This window comes from Cyanistes caeruleus, chromosome 12 (assembly GCF_971803275.1).
Source record: "Cyanistes caeruleus chromosome 12, bCyaCae1.hap1.1, whole genome shotgun sequence".
NCBI classification, from domain to species: Eukaryota; Metazoa; Chordata; class Aves; order Passeriformes; family Paridae; genus Cyanistes; species Cyanistes caeruleus.
The window spans coordinates 5,944,537-5,958,689 of NC_141712.1; the positions used below are offsets into that span (position 1 = coordinate 5,944,537).

General features: G+C 47.2%; 1 protein-coding gene across 3 annotated transcripts in view; it reads right to left on the reverse strand.

Annotated features, from left to right (window-relative positions):
- Positions 1-6,196: 6,196 nt before the first annotated feature.
- The window catches only part of LOC111942194 (axonemal central pair apparatus protein HYDIN-like), a 71,030-nt gene continuing 63,073 nt past the window's right edge, over positions 6,197-14,153 (reverse strand). For all 3 annotated transcript variants that reach the window (XM_086848116.1, XM_086848117.1, XM_086848115.1), the window contains 9 exons: positions 13,669-13,861; positions 13,010-13,118; positions 11,654-11,908; positions 11,166-11,308; positions 10,601-10,822; positions 9,315-9,475; positions 8,712-8,812; positions 7,356-8,130; positions 6,197-6,561 (listed from right to left, as the gene is read on the reverse strand). In XM_086848116.1, the coding sequence (XP_086704242.1) occupies positions 6,399-6,561; positions 7,356-8,130; positions 8,712-8,812; positions 9,315-9,475; positions 10,601-10,822; positions 11,166-11,308; positions 11,654-11,908; positions 13,010-13,118; positions 13,669-13,861 (2,122 nt within the window). In that variant the 3' untranslated portion in view covers positions 6,197-6,398. The remainder of the gene's footprint in view (positions 6,562-7,355; positions 8,131-8,711; positions 8,813-9,314; positions 9,476-10,600; positions 10,823-11,165; positions 11,309-11,653; positions 11,909-13,009; positions 13,119-13,668; positions 13,862-14,153) is intronic.

The window sequence follows — 14,153 nt, forward strand, 5'->3', positions numbered from 1 at the left end:
TTTGACTTTTCTGTGTGTAAAGTTTAATGGTTTGTGCAGAGCCATCAGGTGCCAATGACAACTTACATGCTGTAGTAGTTTAGATGAAGCAGTTGCAATGACAACTAAATAAACAAACATGTTTGTAAGCAGATGTACAGACAACATCCACCTGCAGTCATCGAGTAGCAATGGCCTTTTTCATGTTTGATAGCATCTAATTTCACGTTCCATCCTCAGCTCCCTCTGAAAATACTGTAAGGGACTTGGCAATAGCAGTAAATGGAGCTCAGGTAAGTTAGGCATAAACCAGAAGGAAGCTAGATGAGAAATAACACAGCAAAAAGGCACGCAGTCTGAACAGAGAAGTTCACAGACTTTAACTGTGAGCACTTCCATTGTTACTTTAATCCCTGTCACAGCCTGGTAGTGCCCAGACTGATTTTTGATCCTGAAAGAAGCATCAGGTCTGTGACAAAGTCCTGTGTAGGCTAAGGAAAGGTTTAGTGAAGTCACATTTGAATTTCAAGTAGAGCCTTAAATGGCCCTTGTCTGGTTTGTGTTATTCTGTGCAGAAGAGTTTGCACTCTTTGCTGGAAAATGATGAAGAATATAATATAGAATCCCATTTAGGAAAGCAGTTAAGTCACTTACTTTTGTCCTTCTTGGCTTTTGTGTTTTTCCTAATGGGACATAAGTTCATGCCTGAAATTAAAGCTTAACTTTTTCTCTTAGTTTTTTTTGTTTTTCTCTCAAGTCTCTAGTGATTCAACCAGTAAAGTTTCAAACAGTCTGGATCTGTGACCTTACCTGGCATTGCTTAATGGTAATCTTTTTAAAATTAGAAAAAGGAAGTAATTCTACCTTTAGTATTTTTCCTGCTTTAGAAACACATAGATAGAGAATACATGAGAGATAGAGAATTCCTTCCTCAAATCCCCAGTAACAATCATCCCCAAAACCCCACATAAAGCTTAAGTACTGTATTCTGAAAAGATAACTTTTCACTATCACATTTCTAGGCTATCAGATTCAAGCAAAATATGATGGATGAACCAAGTATTGACTTGAGATACAGCCCTCAATTTAGGAGAACAGACATTTGTTATGAGTGTTTTGGAGCTCCATTATGCCATTGTACTGCTGTGCAACTTTGAAGCCTGAGGATTCAGTCTGTTTTCCCAGGCACATACACCTGAAATTCCATAGAAGATGACAAATTGAAGAAACTCAGTGTAAAGAAGGTTTAATTATACAAAGTGGAAATAAAAGTACAATGATAATTCTGAAGAATTTCAGAAATGTTATGAGAAATTCTGAAAAGTTTTTGTTTTGCTGCCCAGTTTTTGTTTTGGTGGGAAGCAACTGGGCCTTCCTGTGCTTCTGCCTTTGCGAGGCAGCCCACGACTTCCTGATGGCTAAAAGATGCTCATCTTGGGCAGGAGTAATGGGATTCATCCTGACTGGTGCTGGGAGAACACCTGGATTACCAATTCACAGCATCACAGAATCAGTCAGGTTGGAAAAGACCTTTGAGACCAGAGTCCAACCTGTGCTTGATCCCCACCTTGCCCCCAGACCAGAGCACTGAGTGCCATGTCCAGTCATTCCCTGGAAACCTGCAGGGACTCCACCACCTCCCTGCTCAGTCCATTCTAATCTGAGGTCTAATTACCCCTTTGTGAAGAAATTCCTCCTGATGTCTAACCTAAACCTCCCCGGTGTAGTTTTAGTATGTCCTCCCATCCTGTCCCTGTTGCCTGGGAGCAGAGCCCAACACCCCTGGCTGTCCCCTCCTGGCAGGGACTTGTGCAGAGCCACAAGGGCCTCCTGAGCCTCCTTTTCTCCAGGCTGAGCCCCTTTCCAGCTCCCTCAGCCCTTCCTGGGGCTCCAGACCCTTCCCCAGCTCTGCTTCCTTCCCTGGACACGCTCAAATGTCCTTCCTGAACTGAGGGGCCCAAAACTGGACACAGCACTCCAGGGTCTGGCAGACCTGTGCTCCTATTTGTCTCCCTGCAAGCAAGGAAATCTTCTTCAAGCTTTTAAACAAAGCACACTTTTGCTCAGAATATATCTAGAATTCACCATGTCTACTTTTCCAATAGACAGCTCCACACAGCAGTGTCTGTATCTCTGGAACTCATTTCTACCAGCTGCAGGTCTGACTCACTGTGTCCAAATGCAACTGAAATGTCTTTATATCCTCAACTCCACAATACATCTCCAGCAAGCGTAGGACTGCCCACCAGAAAATTGTGAACCATCTGCCTGTCCTACTTAATAAGCCTTAATGTTCAAGAAGTAAATTAAATATTTAATAGTTACAGAAATCAGGCCGCCCTAATGCCAAACACAAAATGACCAAGAGAATGTGCACAGCTGCATTTCTGCCTCTGTGGATGGAGCTGAGGAACTCTTTTGATGCCAGACACTCTCTGCAATTTGTATTTCTTAGTGAGCAACCTTCAAGAGGAGGAAGTCAAAACTAGTATAAATGCCACAACAAATTCTAATCATTAAAATTAGGTTATCAGTTTAAATGACGGGAATATATTTGGAAGACAACTCTAAGAGCAAAGAGATTGCTCTTTTTGACTGCAAAAGCAGTCATCACCTTTACTTTGCAGCCTTGCAGAGCGCCTTCCAGGCTAAGAGGCTCTACCAGATGCAGAGTTCTTAATGCATTTTAGCCCTTTTCAGCCTGACCATTGTAGAGAATGTGCTTCAGCCACTGCATACACCTTTTTTCTATTCCTAATGTAGGGAGCCAGCTGATGCCTGCTGTACAACATCAGTTTCTTTTAACAGTATTCCTAGTTTTCCAAACACTGATGGGTCTTCATTTACATCCACTGCTAATTCATCAGTTACTGAATTCCTAATTTAACAGCTCATAGCTGAGGTCCACAAATAATGCATTCTGTAGGACTTCCATTTTTATCACTGAAACCTGGCAATGAAGCGTAGCCATCTCATTTTATTCTGTTTGCTTCCCATGAGTACTCCAAATCAGTACTGTGGATGATCTAGCAAGATGTTGCTCTTAGATCTAAAGTTACATCCTAATATTTTAAGAAAAACTAAGAACATAGTCTAGGCTTTAAGGTCACTTCCCATCCAAACCATTCTGTGAGTCTGTGATCTTTAATACAAGATATGTGCAAATGTGATAGAGTGGAGAGCAAGAGACACAGGCCAGTAAAGTGTCATCATGGGACTCTCTAAATGATTACAGATCCCAGGACCAGAAGAGATAAATAAGCCCAAAATAACAATTTCTGTTGCAGAGAACAATGGTTCTCCTGCACAGGTTCTGACAAGCTGATTGATTATTCTTCATTAATGTTTTGTTATTACTTAAGTATTTTTCTTTCCTAGTAATTGTATTTTGAAAAACAAACAAAAATTACACTAAGTCTGAACTATTAAGCAAAATGCAGTTATATAACACAATACATTTAATTAACATCACAAAGCATAAAGAAATGTATGCTGAAGTCTCAGAATCGCATACACTGAGCTGACTACATTCTGACTACAGAATGACAGATTCTGCAAGGGATCAGAAACAAGTGAGTTTCCTTTTTTCTCTCATTTCTTAAATTCCATTTTGGCAAGGGGCAAGGTTAGAGGGATAGAGGGGTGAGCTAGTGGCCCTTTTTACCATAACTACTTTTTTTTTTTTTTTTTTTTTTTTTTAATTGGAGATGATTTAACATGTACTCCTGTAAGACCTGCATTGCTATGGCAGCCTTCTAAAAAAATAATTAAGGTAATTAAGGCGTATCACACACATATTGGCATGTAAGCACTCGTGAAGTCCAGAAAAACAGAAACATCTCCATATTTTCTATTTGATATACATGAATCCAGGCACGGGTTGATTAGAAGTAATTTCCTTTCTTAAATACATCATCATCTAGCTCTAACTTCTCTAAGCTGTGACTCAACAGTTTGGCGCCAGCTCGGGCACTGTGGCAATGGCTGGCTGGGCATGGGGGGGCCCTCACAGCTGTGGCGGGAGCCCTTCGCCCTCAGTGCGGCCCTCGGCCCTTCCCTCAGGGCGGCTTCTGGCCCTTCCCTCAGGGCGGCCCTCGGCCCTTCCCTCAGGGCGGCCCTCGGCCCTTCCCTCAGCACGGCCCTCGGCCCTTCCCTCAGCGCAGCTTTCGGCGCTTCGCACCCTCAGCGCTTCCCGCCCTCAGCGCTTCACACCCTCAGCGCTTCCCGCCCTCAGTGCTTCGTGCCCTCAGCGCTTCCCGCCCTCAGCGCTTCCCGCCCTCAGCGCTTCCCGCCATCGCGGCACGCTCAGCACTGTTCAGCACTTCAGCTCCTTCCGCACTGTTGTGGGTTGCACTGTCATGGATCGGCTCCTTTTGTTCTGTAAAGTTCCACCTGGCGGTGCCGGAACTGGTTGTTTTCCAGCAGTTCTCCACAAAACTGAACTGCTGGGAATGAAAAGAACATTTTGGTTTCTCCTAAACCAAGGGTGCTTCAAACTAGTATAAATACTCCCTTAAAAGTGAGTTTCATTATATCACTAAAAATTGTAAACTAGCCAAGTTCCATCCATGCTTGCTGGGTTGAAGCAAAGCTCAGGTCTAAGTGCAGCAACAAAGATTACCTTCCTCAGTATCCATATCTGCTTCCTAAGTTCTGTGCACTAGAACAGCACACTGTAGGGATACAGAGATGATGCACAGAAGCTGTGACACTCCATCCAGACATTTCCAGAGTCTTAGAACATCATTTCCTACTCCTCTTTTGTCAAGGTCTGGTATGATTTATATTCCCACTGCTCAACACCCAAGGGATTGCAGAGCCCACAGTGGAGCAAAAGTCTCTCTGGTGGCAAATACAGAGGTTGTCCAATATTGCCCTTGACTGTTTACTATTAAATCATCGTTTGAAGGTTAACTTTAAAGGGTCACTTCCCTGTACCACTGTCCAAGTTTGGGGAAGAGCTTCCACTGGTCCTTTGACACCAGATGCGTGAGACCACTCCTTTTCTGCTGTAAATGTTTCAGCTGTTGAAACTGCCTGAAAGGGACGTTCCCATGCTGGTGGTTAAGGTATCATCTTTCCTAGATTTTATTAGAAGCAAATCTCCTGGTTTTACCTGGTGTAATGAAAGTCTAGAGGTGATGGTGGGGGTGACAACTCTTTTCTTCTAAGATCCCTGAGAGAAAGTGTAATTGCCTGCAAATAATTTCTGAGAGTCATTAGTCATTAGTTTCAGCCATTGGCAACCCTTCCTCCCTTCCCAGATAAGATAACCAAAATAACATTTCATAGGGAGAAACTCCTATGTCTTTTCTTGGAGCAGTTCTGATCCATAAAAATGCTAATCTGGTTTCAATCATTAATTTGGCAATGTGGTTATTAAGGATAGCATTCATTCTCTCCATACATTCGAAGTTTTGAGAGTACCATGGGGTATGAAATTTCCAATTTATGTCAAGTGCAACACACAGAATGTAAAATTTTTGAAGGAAAGTGTATTCTCTTATCTGAGTTCATTCTTTCAATTATCCCATGTCTGGAAATTATTTGTTCTAATAGCATCTTAGCCACTTTGGAGGTAGCTGCAGTTGAGGTAGGAAAGGCTTCTGCCCGCCCAGTGGGTGAGGTGATCAACTGTTACAAGAAGATATTTCCATCTCAGTATTTTGGGGAATTCAGTGTGATCCATCTGCATATTTTGAAAGGATCTAAGGACTAGGTCTCTTCCCTCACTAGGATGTTTTCTCATCACTTTCTTATTTATCTTGTAACAAATGGAGTATTGTTCAGTCACTATTTGGCTGCTGTATAGAATGCCTCACAGCAACAAGTTCTTAAGAATTGATGACACAGTGCTTGAGCTGTCCAGTGTATTCCTTGGTGTAGCTTAATTAAAATTTCTCCAGCAATTGCTTTATTCATTATTTGTCTCCCTTCCCTGCCCAGCTGCGACTGGAACTACACCAAAGGGAAAGTGCCTGCAGCCGAGAGAAGGCTGTGGTTTGGTATTTGGTTCTGTTTGTTGTTGCTGCCAGCGTTGTTTGTTTGCCTTGTTACACATAGTAGTAAAGAAGTGTTGCTCCTTTTCCCATATCTTTGCCTGAAGGGCCCTTAATTTCAAAGTTACAATAATTTGGAGGGAAGGGGGTCACATTCTCCATTCCAGAGAGGTCAGGCAGACACCTGTCTTTGCAAACAAAACAGGCTGACAGCGATCTGTGAACAACTGTTTAATGAACAGTGATTAATAGTTAATTACCATTTAACTAACAATTGGTTAGTTAAATGATAATGAGGAGGTGGAGCTGGAGCTTGAGAGGGTGGCTGCAGAGGTCTCAGGTAGGAGGTGGGAGACCATCAGCAGCAGCAAACAAGATGTTGCCAGCTCCTGCTGGATGCTCCAGCTGACACAAATGTTGTCACTCGGGTGTTGGCTGCCAGCGCACCTGCTTCTTGGGTCTCTGGCCTTCCTCTGCCTGCCGTAAGGCAGAGCGTTTCTCTCTATCAAAACTCTTCTGGTCCCGGGCTCTGCCCTTCAGAATCACCCGCACCCTCCTGTGACTCGGCTCCAGGTTAGGAATGCTGGGAAGAGAGGGACTGCTATTAGCCAGATAAACATTTCCAGCCAGACGCTTTTCTGTCTCCTTGCAGAGCACACAGTGTTGCATCCTCTCTCTGTGCAAGCAGTGAGCAGCAAATGAAACAACTGCACTCACTCCTTGGAGGCTGCAGAGGTGCAAGGGCAGGAACACAACCAGTTAAGTGCCTGGGCACCAACTGCAGTACACGGGGCTCGTGTAGAGAAGCAGGCCTTGCTTTTCCCAAAAGGAAGCAGAGCTAGGGACTGGCTTCTTCCTGGATCTCTTGTTTCAGATTTTGCAACCCTGCAGGAGCTTAATGTTTCATACAGTGTCTTTTGCCAGTGTCTCCCTACCAAGGCCAGATGATCACTCTGTGCTCCTGTGGGAGCTGCTGCTTCTCTTGGGCTGCTTGTCTCCAGGCCCACCTCCCCATCCCAGTCAGAGGGACTGAAGGGAGGGTGTTAGGTGATGAACCAGGCTGTGCTTGGTGATGCCCAGCAATAGCACAAGAGGCAGTGGGCAGAACCTGAACAGGAAATTCCTCCACCCGAACTTGAGGAAGAACGTCTTTCCTGTGTAGGAGACAGCTGCCCAGAGAGGGTGTGGAGTGTCCCTCACTGGAATTATTCCAGAGCCCTCTGGACACAACCCTGTGCCACGTGCTCTGGGATGACCCCACGTGAGCAGGGAGGTGGGAGCAGATGACCTCCTGTGGTCCCTTCTACCCTGTTCCAAGCTGTGATTCAGTGATACCCATCAGAAGCGTGAGTTGGCAAGTACGTAGACGTTTCCCACCTGCACAGCATGGTGATCTCAAAGTTCCCCACACACTTCGGGGAGAACAGCACTTGGAAGGTCTGCTGCTGGCCAGGAGCGATGGTGCCGTGGTCGGGGTCGATAGAGAACAGGGGCACGTCATGGACGATGTCTGGGAAGATTTCCAGGGAGGAACTGACACGCTCCAGAGAGAGCTGCTTTTGCTTAGAGCGGCGTAGCTTCTTGGAACGGTCCTTCTGCTTGGACTGCTTCTGCTTGGAATCCTGCTGCTGCTTGGACTGCTCCTGCTGCTGCTGCTCAGGCTCCTGCTGCTGCTGCTCAGGCTGCTGCTGCTGCTGCTCGGACTGCTGCTGCTGTTGTTCAGGCTGCTGCTGCTGCTCAGAAGGTTGCTGCTGCTGCTGAGAGAGGTGCCGTTCTTTGGAGCGGCGACGCTTCTTGGAATGCTTCTTCTGCTTGGAATCCAGTTGCTCCTCCTCAGAAAGCTGCTGCTGCTCAGAAGGCTGCTCTTGCACAGAAGGCTGCTGCTGCTCAGACTCCTGCTGCTGCCCGGAATCCTGTGGCTGCTGCTGCTTGGAATCCTGCTGCTGCTCGAAATCCTGCTGTTGCTTGGAATCCTGCTGCTGCTCAGACTCCTGCTGCTTCTGCTGCTGCTCAGACTCCTGCTGCTGCTTGGCAAGCTCCTGTAGGCGCCGCAGCTCAGAAGGATGGATCTCAAATGGATGGTCCTGCTGCCACCAGAAAAGATTCACCAGCTTTTTGCGCTTCCTTACAACTGGAGTAGAGAGGAACCGACCTGTAGAGAGGGAGAGGACACCATTCAAAGACAAAATCCTATGTTCCCAGCAACTCTGCCTCCTGCAGCACATAGGTGGAAGAGAGCTGGGATGCACTTGGAGCATCTCTGGCCAAATACTTTATTCTAGCAGAAAACAGAGCGTCTGGGAGCAGGGTCTCTGCCTGCAGCACACACTCCTGTGCCAAAGCAGGAGTTGGTTTTAGACAGTGACTTTGCATCTGCCCTGGAGTGGGGAACTGCACACAGACAGTGGCTGCAGGGCAGCTCACTCATTACACCATTGTTCTTCCCAGTCTCAGACTTCTCAAAGCAATGACCTGATGTCCTGCCTCCCAGTCCTGACCCAGCACGTGGCCCTCTCCAGAGCCTGGCTCAGCTCCTTTGCAGAGCAGAAGTGGCACAGCAAGAACAGAAGGGGCTAAAAGGCAGAGGTGGGCAAGGAGAAGACTCCAGTTACAGCTGGGAAGATGTTGATGAAAGTGGAAGCGTGGACAAGGATGAAAAAGCAATTCATGTTTTGGGGTGAAGTGGCAGGGTCTTCTCCCCAGGCCCTCAGCTACCAAGTGAAATGCCCTTACGCATCAGAGTGGTTGAGTAGGGCTTCCTCACTGGTTCATAATCTGCAGCTTCTTCCCAGAAGTATTGCAGGGCTACCTTCCCTGTGTTGTCCATCCTGAAACTGAAAAGCAAGAAGGAGGAATTAAAAAAATGTCCAATAAATATAAAGCAAATAGTACAGTAACACTGTCTGAGGGACTCCTGGTACCACTTTCTGCTGAGGAACATCTTCTTCCCCAGGCAACCCTGCCATGGTCAGACTGCTGTCCTGGGTGGCCCAGAAAAGTATTTCCAAGTCTGAAAGTTTAAGAGGAAAGGGCCAACATGGTGTCCAGGACACTGAAGCTGAGGGGCTTACTCTGGACTTTAGGTCTTGGTTTGACTGCAGACTTATTCCTGAGCAGATGAGGACAGGTGACACGCAGTGAAAGCAAACCCATGGCTGTTCTCAGCAGAATGGCAGCATTGAGCCTCTCCTGACCACCCTCTCCTGCTTGGCTTTACGTGCACGTAAATGGGCCTGTGCTGTTTTGGCTGGGGTAGAGTTCTGGGAAGCAGGCACTGGGTCAGCCCTGGGAAAGGCAGCTCCTGCTCACAGGGCCCTGCCTGGCCTCAGCACTCACGTGGCTGTACTTGTCTCGAAGGGCAAGGTGTCGTTGAGATGAACCACAATCGTGCTCAGTTTGAACTGGGCGTAGCCAACCACGGCACTGAGGTACACCTCAGTCTCCTGGCTGCTCTCCTCCAGCACAGTGTGAGCCGGTTCCTCGACTATCTTGACTATCTGCAAACGGAGGAGAAAAGAATCACTGAGCAGAGCCCAGAAAGTCAGGCTGAGAAGGGAATCTTTTGGTCTCCAAGATCAGCCTCATAGAGGGATTAGAAAGGACCATTCACTTTTACTTCTCTGGAAAGATGACAGAATTGGGACTGTTGTGCTGCAGTAGTTGTTTCTACCCACTGATCAAAGCAGTCACTACCACAGCTGTTAATGTACCCATGGAGACTGCATTCCAATCCCTGTACTTTAAGCTTGGAGAGGGACTGACTTTTTTCCTGGTCCCCTATAAATCCAGCAGGTCTCAAAATAAGGGTGAAGTTCCCCTGCTGGAGCTCTGTGGATGGAGAATCCCAAGAATGAAGAGTTCTAGAAGCACCTTTTTCTTCTTGTCTTAGGAGGAAGTGCTCTCCAGATGTCGTGTGGAGCAACAGCCACACTGCTGGCAGCTGGGGATGGGCATTTTGGGACGTGAAAGATCTCACTAGGAAAGTCTCCAACTGCAGATGTTCTGATAGAACAGAGGATGGTTTAGAGGCCTTAAAATGATCCAGAAACTCAGAAAGAACCTTCACCCAAGATGAGTGTGTTTGGTAATAATAACAATAAAAGAAAGAGTCTCCAGAGATGATCCTTCTCCAGACTCCTCCATACTGTCATACAGTGCTTGGGCTACTCCATGATGAGATAACCCTCCCAATACAGAGACAATCAAAATCTCTGGTATCCATGCAGACAAAACTTGGAGTTCACCAGCATATGCAGTAGAAATGTATTTCTGTCCACTTTAAAAGAAGAGACGGAGTGCAGCAGACTTAACTCCTTGTTGGTGAAAAGGCACCAAATCAGATGAGGAGATGTTTAATACCATAGAACAGCATAAAATCACAAAACATTGTCTCCCATTCAACATGCGCTGCAAGACTTGTGCTTTCCTGTCAAAAGGCTTTCCCTCTTCTGTATGTGGTCACTGTGCATCCACCTCTGCCCTAGAATGCACTGCTGCACTGAGAACCTCAGGACTGTCCAATGTCCAGAGGAAGCAGGAGCTGCTCAGCCAGCAGTGATGGTGTTATGGTGGTTCTTTTTGTAAAAGCTGGGATGGCTTTTTTTTGCTGTTTTGCTTCTTACCTTCTCTTTTTCAGGCCATTTGGCTGCTGGGTGTTTCTTGGTGGTATCCTTCCATGTGACAATGCACATTTGGTCATCCCAGTCTGGAACCTTCCTTCGTGGCAGCTCAAAGTTGATCTTGGTCACCTTACATTTCACAAGACACCTCCTGAAGGTGGCTGAGACATCTGACTTCAAGGTCACTGTGATGGCCTTGGTGCAGCCAGGGTGGAGATGTCCCACCTAGGGAGAATCAGGGAATCAAGACCAAACTGGAAGCACTGCCAAGGGCAGGACAGATATAGCAAAAGGGACTGATGTGGTGAGCAGCTGTGCCAGGAACCTGCACCTCAGTGTGGATTTATGTGAAGTTTGATAGACAAAAGTATGAAGAGAAGGTACCACCTCCCATAACGTGAAGCCTTTTCTGCAAGGCTGGCAGCCTTAGCCCAGCCAAGCCAGGGACTGCATCTCCTATGTGGCACTGGAATGGGCTAGCACTGGCATGTGAGGTCTCCCTGCCAGCTCCTGGGAACCCCAGGGCAGGGCTTGAGCAATGGAGAAAGGCAGAGCAGTCCCCACTCACCTTGGGGGAGAACTGGAATGGGGCGTCTGCCTCCCACTCAAAGCGCATGAACGTCCTACGGGTGTGGTTGGTGATGCTGAAGGTCCTGTGGCAGGGCTTCCCAACAGGACAGTCCCCAAACTGGATGTGATTCACTCTGACAGCTGTTAAGGAGGAAGGCAAGGGATCTCAGCATGTAGGGAGTTCCACCCCACCCCCGTCATATGCACAGACTTCTGTATGTTCAATGCTTGCTTGCTCCAAGCCTTCCTCCCTCTGGCAGGGAGCTCCCCATGCAGTTCCCCATCCCACCACTTTCAGGGAAACACCCTGGCACACCCCTGAGCCAGCGCCATGCAGCACAGCACACACTGCTCTGCATGCATGGCTGCCACACCCACAGGCCTCCTTGTCCAGGGGTGACAGCCCAGGCCTGGCTAGAGAGAGGACACACACGATCAGACATTTTCCTCTTCCTTGTTCCACCTTGGCAGCCTCTCCTCTCTTACCATCAATGATGTCTTTGTTCAGACTACTCATAGCATTCTTTTCCTCTGTGTCTTCCTCTAGTCCATCGAGGGTGAATTCATCCTTGTGGCCTTCACCCACCAGCTCTATCAGGGTCTTGTTAGAGTAGGTGTCCCCCACTAACACACGGATCTTCCCTTCCACACGTTGAGCCAGGGTGGGTTTGAAAATGACATTAAATGCTGTTGATTGCCCACGATGCAGAAGCAGGAAAGGCTTCTCTGGGGGCTTTCTCACTGCACAGCAATGGAAATCAGAGTTAAGCGATAGATAGAGTTGTAGAGAGAAAATATTTCCATAGGATAGATGAGGAACAGGAGGTTGAAGCCAGCTGCTTTCTAAGCTGGGTTCTACCTCCAGTGGTTGCAGACCCTCTTCCTGTGTTGACAAGACTGCCACCTCCAGACACATCACCACTTAAGCAGTTTAACCTCAGGCTGATGCCCAGCCCTCATTCCATCTGCTTCCAGCCAGCTCCAGCCACATGGAAAGCTAAGCCAAAGAGCACTTTTGGCTTCTGCTGGCTGCCTGTGTGCTCAAGGGCTGTGTCCATTCAGGCTGGGACCTTGCCACATGCTGCAAATGCCTCAGAGGCTCCACTGAGGTACTGCAAGTCCCCCACAACTCAACCCACTGAGAGGAATGTTGGATTTGTCTTTACAAACAAGCTGTGGGTCTGCTGGTAGATAAAACTAGCACTGAGAGATAAAAGAAACCATGGGAAGGATTCCACTGATTGATGAATGGAAAAAAAAAGCTATTTGCCTTTACAAACAAACTGTAGGTCTGCTGACAAATGAAATTGGATAGTGAAAGATGAAAGAAACAATGGAGAAAGACAGTAAATTCTGTAAGAATTAGAAATTAAGAGAGGGAGGGTTATACATTAGAGGGGAATCTTAGGTATCAGGTATTCCAGGAAGTCTGTACCTCTCAAGTACCTCAGCCAATGGGGAAAGAGAGAGGGACATGCGGCTGGGAAATTAGGATTAAAAGGAGGCTGCGTCCTCCAAACATTTGAGAGACCCCAGGGGAATGCCCCATGGCTGCTCCCTTTAATCAAATAGAGTAAAAGGACTCCTCTGTCTCCTTTTTGGACATAAACCTCTGGTGTTTGTGGATTAATTTTCCTGACAGCACCATGTCTAGAAGAACAGAAGAACTTCCTACAACTTGCTAGGAGGAAACCCTGCAAAAAATCCCCCAGAAAAGCTTGGGGGACAGAGAGCCCAAGGAAAGAAACTGTCTCTAACATCTGTCTGCAGCTCAGAGAAGCCAAGAACAGGGCACACGTTTTCCCTCTGTGTACGATCACACTTCATGGTTAATGAATTTACCGTCTTCATCGGAGTCCTCTCCCACATCTTCAGTGTGGAATCTCTCCATTGTGGAGTGCCGGCCTTTCAAGAAGAACACTCCGTGCTCATCCTCCAGGTGTAACATAAACTGAGAAAAGGGAACACAGAGCACAATGATACTGGTGTGAGTACAGGATGGCACAGGGACTGACACTACAGTGCTGCTGGTCCTGCATGGGAACCCAGCACCTCTCCCACTCCAAACACAACTTTGCACAAAAGTTAAGTCAAACCAGCCAGGAAAAAAGGGAATTTAGAGGCATTTGGGTAGAAGCACAGAACCAAACAGGACAGAAAATAATGAGCAGAATGTAATTAACCCACAACTAAGTTTGGGAAAAATGTAGTAAACTGGGAAATACAATCTAATGGAACTGGGAAATCCCACGTGTCCATGGGAACAAAAGGTGACCTGAGAGACGGGGAAAATACTTCACCACCTTTCTTGTGTTCAACTTAAAGAAGAAAGACTGGATGGAAAATTTCCAGGAAGCCCCTTCTTGGAGAACAGATGTCAGTCTCTTGCTTAAAAAGAATTTGTGACACCTCTTGCCAGGTCTGCCATGGTTTTTGGGACCCTCCCCCTGTGCCACAAGCACTTATTCCCAAACCAGCCCATTCCTTGAGCAGGTCCTCACCTCGACAGGTACGATGCCATCATTAAGGACGACCAGGGGGAGCATCTCTGAATCTCCCAGCTGGAGCCTCTTGAAGCGCAGCACGGCATTTCCTCTCTTGCTGCGAGCTCTCGGGCACACGACTGTCACCTGCGGCTCGTGCCCCCTCCCACTGATGGTGAAGGTCAGGATTTGGGGCTTGATTTTCACAGAGCTGCAGGAGAGGCACACAAACAATTCCAGCTGGCACTAGCCCATTTCTCACTGGGCAGGCAAAGCAGCAAGGGCAACCCACACTGTTTTCCCTGCCTGGTGCTCCTGTACCCCACAACACAGCCCCCACCAGCCTCTTCCCAATCTGCTCAGGGCCATTCACAAGAGGAGTCTGCTCCAAAGAGCCACAGCCTTCCACAACAACGGTTAAAAACAATTTAACTTAAATGAATTGTGTAGTACAGCAGGTAAATAATGAGGCACCAGATAAGATATGGCAAATCCCCTGGCTG